Raw genomic sequence first — 5,924 nt, forward strand, 5'->3', positions numbered from 1 at the left:
AAGGATGCCAGCTGTCACTGTTATTTTTTTATTTTTTATTTTTCTGAAGATCCGTTAATTAGAGAGTGTGTGTGTGTGTCGAGTAGAGGGGCAGAGAGAGAAACTCAAGCAGACTGCAAGCCGGGCACAGGGTCTGACGTGGGGCTCGATCCTACTACGACCCTGAGATCACAACCCTAGCTGAAACCAAGAGTCAGACACTTAACTAACTGAGCCCCCCAGGTGCCTGCAGCTGTCGCTGTTATTATCGGAGCCTCTGGAGTGGTCTTGCTCTCACCAAGGGTGACCTACAGGCCAGGGTGTTCCTTAGGACCAAGATGCTGGCCATAGTCTGGAAACACCACAGAATGTGAGCAGAGAGGAGTAACCACCTACACATCTTGAGCCACCCTCTGACGGTGGGGACAAATTATTCAAGCTCTGTACTTCACTGACAAGGAATCTGAGGCCCTGAGAGGTGACGTGGTTTCCCCAAAGTCCGCTGACAGAGCTGAGGCCAGAGTACTGTTTCCTGACTGCTCACCCAGTGAGCCTTGCCACCTGCCCTCATTCGAGGCCACTCCGAGCCAGCGGCATCAGAATTGTCTGGTGGCTTCATAAAAACTCAGATTTGCAGGCCCCACCTCAGGACGCAGCCTGAGGTCTGCTTTCTTACCAAGAGCTCCAGATGCTTTTGATCCTTAGCAAGTTTGGAGGCACTGGGCCCGGAGATCAGAGTCTGACTGGCTCAGGCCCCTGGTGGGGTAAACATGGCAGGGCCCGGGAGCAGTGACCTCCTCCACCCCTCACACTCCCCTGGATTGGTCTCCCCAGAGTAGCCCTTCTTTCCCCTTCCCTAACGCACATCAGAAATTCTCAGGGTGCCCTGGGAAAGGTGAGCAAATGGAGACCTTTTGGCCTATTCCCATTGGACGTGCCGGGGCAGCTGCTCTGGCCAAGGTGGCCCACACTGCAGCTTGAGGAGGCCTAGAAAGGGCTCAGGCCGCCATGGCAGGGTGCTCCTTAGGGACCCTTTTGGCCTGAGCACCTTGACTTTGCCTCAGGCGGGTTGGCCCAGGAGGGAGCGAGCCCGTCACTCCAGCCCCGGCTGCCAAGAGCAGCCCCGACAAGATGGCTGCTGGCCAGCCCGTCAGTGTTGTTTGGCTCAGGGGGACTGCTCTCTCCAACAGGAAGGCTTTAATCTCCACAGTGGTAATCACGAGTTGAGAGGGCCCAGCTTCCCATTCCAGGGAGCTCAGTGGGATTGTGCAACACAGCCCTTTGCAAGGAGAGCCCCCTTTCATCTGAGCACACCAAGTGTCTTGTTATCCATGTGGCCTGGGAACAGAGCGAGCACTTGTCGGCATCTGTTCCCTGTGTACGTGCAGTTTAGCTGTGGCTCTGGGAATTGATGAGCAAAACAGGATTTGGGCGGGGGAGAGGTGCTTAGGCTGGGGGGTGGGGGGTGTGTATCTGGATGGCCCATAATCATCTGGGGTGGGCACTTTCTAGAATGTCTCCCTCCTCTCCACAACTAGCTTCAGACACTCCACATGCCAGTGGGGGAACTTCCCAAGAAAGGAGGCCCCCTTGGGATGGGGAAGAACTGTGTCTCCTTCTTCCTCCGTTCAGGGCTCAGTAGGTCTCCACAGGGAGCTCTTTGCAGGTCTCAGCCCCTCTGTCTCTTCCCCCCAAAGGAGACTCTCATCTGGCTGAAGCTGAGGAGAGGGGAGGTCAGGCTCGGGGGGCTCGGACACCTGCTCCCCGGAGAAACTGACCCGGAGCATATGTGTATACGGTTAAATGACCCCTGGAGCCATAGTCACTCACTCATTTACTCACTCACTCATGTATTCACTCAACACACCTTTAACCAAGGGCTGCTGACGTGTTCTGGCCTCCAGGAAAGAGCTGCACACAAGACACAGAGCCCTTGCTCTGTGGAGTTTATATTCTTGAGAGGGAGGCTGAGATTGGAAATAAATAAACAGGTTAATACCTAATCAAGAGAAGGGCTATGAAAACTGAAGAGAGAGCGAGGACAAGGGGAGGAAGGATAATTTCTGATTGGGTGGTTGGGGCACTGGGCTCAGGAAGCATCATCTTCTTCTACCTCTAGCCTGGTGTTAAAAGCGTGCTGGATGCCCTCACTGCTCTCAGACACCAGAGGTTAAAATACCCGTCGAGGGGATCTCTGGGTGGCTCAGCGGTTTAGCACCTGCCTTTGGCCCAGGGCGCGATCCTGGAGTCCCGGGATCGAGTCCTACGTCGGGCTCCCGGCATGGAGCCTGCTTCTCTCTCTGCCTGTGTCTCTGCCCCCCTCTCTCTCTCTCTCTATCATAAATAAATAAATAAATAAATAAATAAATAAATAAATAAATAAATAAATCTTAAGAAAAAAATAATACCCGTGGAGACCCCTGCCGTGTCCCCTCAGTACCCACGCGGTGGACGACTTCCCTGGGAGTTGAATAGTCCCGTATCTGACTTAATCAACCACAAACCACGGGACTCGTGTGATATGATAAAAATGGGCAGGCTGATGTCATCTCCGGTCCCTGGACGGTTCTACTGCACTCAGACCTGCAGCTGACAGTGGTTCTGCTCACATCACCACGGGCTTGGGCTCCAGAAGTGTCCCCTTTAAGGCCCCTCTTCCTGACTTTCACTTTTCCGAACCGACAGCTTGGATGGGCCCTGCCTGGTGCCCCCCCTTTTGGGAGGGGGGAGGTGCCAGGGTAGCCTTGCTGAGAAGGGGAGGTCTGCCTGCAGCCTGTCCGCCACGACTGACACGGGCACCCCACACCGAGAGGGGCTCAGCCTTGGCACGCAGGGCCAGTCCTTCCCTAGGCGGGTGGCGGGTGCCGTGGGTTTAAAGGCAGGGAGATGACAGGAATCCCTGCTGCCCTGTGGCCCGGAGGGACCCAGTTTGGGAGTGAGGCAGGACCCAGACCCAAGCCATGGCCCTGCTGCTTCCTGGACTGCCTTAGCCCCTCTGAGCCTCAGTTTCCCCCTCTGTAAAAGGAGGATCTTTACTGTGCACGAGCCCCTGGCGTGTGGTAGACACCTGATGCATGACACTGGCCGTGGCTCCCCGGGCCAACAGCTTAATCTCACTCAGCTTTGATTGTTTTGGCTTTTTTTTTTAAAGATTTTATTTATTTATTCATGAGAGACACACAGAGAGAGAGGCAGAGACACAGGCAGAGGGAGAAGCAGGCTCCATGCAGGGAGCCCGATGTGGGACTCGATCCGGGGACTTCAGGATCATGCCCTGGGCCGAAGGCAGGCGCTAAACCGTCGAGTCACTCAGGTGTCCCAGCTTTGATTCTTCATCTGTGAAAGCGAGATGTCAATATATTGTCTTCCAGGGGTTACGTGAGGGTGAAGTGACGCGTGTAAAGTCGCCTGCCACGGGGCCTGGGGCTCAATAGCGTGTGTCTAATCGACCCTGGGAGCCCGTCCGGCGTGAGCCAGCAGGTAGGCAGGTGCGCTGAGGGACAGACTACCGGAGGCCTCTACGCTGCAGAGGACGGGCCCTCCTCCCTGGCCACTGGCTTAGTCAGTGAAGGGAAAGTGAGGGAGGGGAAGTGAGGGAAAGGACTTTCTGGGTACTTTTGCTGATTTCAGTTTTGGTTTCAGGATCGGAACCAACTTCAGGAACGCACCAGCTGACAGAGCTCATAACCAAGGGAGGGCCGCGTGGTGCCAGGCCAGAGGTTAGAGAAAAGTGCAGTCTCATGGCCTCTACTTCCCCTGCGGGAGAGATAGTTCTGCTTCTCCAGGTTCACCATTAGCCTTTCCATCTGCTGACTCATTCTCACACAGCTCCAGCCCCGGAAAGCTGAGCATGTGGAAGGAGGCCTATTAATAGCCTTTTCCTGGGACACTCATCCTGACTTTTCCTAAGACGGTTGGAACGCAAGCGCTGATGCCCTACCCCTGGTTCTTCTCCCCACCCCGCCACCACTCCCCTCATGGAGACTGAGAAGGAAGAGTTCTGGGCACCGAGTAGTGCCAAGAAGGCTCTGGAGTTTCCATTCTGTCACTTTCAGATTTGTTGGGATTTCAAAATGGAGGCCTGTTGATTTTGGTCAGCGAGCAAGGCCGTAGGGGGGCTCTTTCTATAGTGATCCCGGAGGGCTCCACTAGGGGCCCCACATAGCTTGAGAGGGGAAGCTGCAACAAGAGGGAAGGAGGATATAGAACAAATCCCGGAAAATGTCCTGAGGCCCAGTGGAGGGCAGAAAGCCTGCGCGGAGGGAAGCAGCTGGGCCAGTCGGCATGGCTGGGCTTCTGTGGGAAGAGGTTTGGGGGTCTCTGGGCTCCTGCCCACTCCGGGGTACAATTGAACCTGGCCTCCAGTCCACAGAGCAGAAAAGGCACCTGGACTGTATGCAGTGTGCAGCAGCTGCATGGCGCCGGCCGCTGCCTCCATGACCACAGCCCACACAGAACAGCCTGCTCTGGTGCATCATCCACTACAGTAAAGAAGGACGGTCCAGTGGAAGAGAAGCCGTGACAGGACAGATTGAGGCCCCCTGAGCAGAGGTGAAGAGATACTAGGTGGTCCAGGTTCTTGGACATCACACTGGGGAAGTGGCCTGCGCCGTCCCTGTGGGGGCCTTGTGTACAGGTGGGTGAAGAAGGGGCAGCTTCATGTAGCACAGAGCACTGGTTGTTTGTTTTTGTTTTTTATTTCAGTTTTACTGCTTATAAGCTATGTGACCTTGATCAAGAGATGACCCTCTCTGGGCCTCAGTTTCCTCCACTGCATAAAGGTAGGATTAGGGGCACCTGGGTGGCTCAGCGGTTGAGCACCTGCCTTCAGTTCAGGTTGTGATCCCGGGGTCCTGGGATCCAGTCCCACATCGGGCTCCTTGCAGGAGTCTGCTTCTCCCTCTGCCTGTGTCTCTGCCTCTCTCTCTGTGTCTCTCATGAATAAGTAAACAAAATCTTAAATATATATATATATAGCATTAGACAAGATGAGTTCGAAGGTCTCTTCCAGTCCTGACCTTCGTAGCTAACACCATGTGCCTATTCAGAAGATGTGGCTTGTACGGGACAAAAGAGAAAAACAGCTAAGAGGAAGAAGGGTCGAGAACGACCCCTGGACGGGCCAATGCCCGCGTGCCGCTGTATGCCCACGTCCAGAGCTTACGTCCCGCCGCCGTCACCACCATGCCCAAGAGAAAGGCTGAAGGGGATGCTAAAGGAGATAAAGCCAAGGTGAAGGATGAGCCACAGAGATCTGCAAGGTTATCTGCTAAACCTGCTCCTCCAAAGCCAGAGCCCAAGCCTAAAAAGGCCCCTGCAAAGAAGGGAGAGAAGGTACCCAAAGGGAAAAAGGGGAAAGCTGATGCTGGCAAGGATGGAAATAACCCTGCAGAAAATGGAGAGGCCCAAACACAGCAGGCACAGAAAGCTGAAGGTGCTGGAGATGCCAAGTGAAGTGTGTGCATTTTTGGTAACTGTGTACTTCTGGTGATTGTACAGTTTGAAATACTATTTTTTATCAAGTTTTATAAAAATGCAGAATTTTGTTTTATTTTTTTTTTTAAAGCTATGTTGTTAGCACACAGAACACTTCATTGTTGTTTTGGGGGAGGGCCATATATCACTAATAGAATATCTCTGAAGCTAGATTGATAACAAGGGGAAAAAACACCTTTCCCTTCTAGTTTTGAGAAACTTCCCCTTGGCTCCCAGGAGGAGGGATTCCTTGATGTTGACAACACATGAGCCACCTTGGTGGTGTGGAAAAACTAAAATTCATTTTTTTTAATGTCCTCTTCTCCCTCTCTGCCTTCAACATAGACTTGACTCCCTTAAACCCAGAGACCTGTTGGAACCTGACCCCATGAAATGGTTCCCAATATGTCAAGCAACCTGGACTTTACAGTGTCACCACTGAGATGGCGTCCCTCAAAAGAGTTCCTTTT

At 53.5% G+C, this 5,924-nt stretch overlaps 1 protein-coding gene across 1 annotated transcript; it reads left to right on the forward strand.

The window, feature by feature from the left end:
• Positions 1-5,163: 5,163 nt before the first annotated feature.
• On the forward strand, positions 5,164-5,490 carry LOC129506014 (non-histone chromosomal protein HMG-17-like). The gene has a single exon (XM_055319430.1). It carries the CDS (start codon positions 5,164-5,166, stop codon positions 5,431-5,433), a length of 270 nt encoding a protein of 89 aa, XP_055175405.1. The 3' UTR covers positions 5,434-5,490.
• The last annotated feature ends 434 nt before the right edge of the window (positions 5,491-5,924 follow it).

The sequence above is a fragment of the Nyctereutes procyonoides genome, unplaced genomic scaffold (genome assembly GCF_905146905.1).
Source record: "Nyctereutes procyonoides isolate TBG_1078 unplaced genomic scaffold, NYPRO_anot_genome, whole genome shotgun sequence".
Taxonomy (NCBI): Eukaryota; Metazoa; Chordata; class Mammalia; order Carnivora; family Canidae; genus Nyctereutes; species Nyctereutes procyonoides.

Bases quoted from the DNA above. Each gene is read 5' to 3' on its own strand.
- LOC129506014 (XM_055319430.1), top strand. From the start codon at position 5,164: ATGCCCAAGAGAAAGGCTGAAGGGGATGCTAAAGGAGATAAAGCCAAG.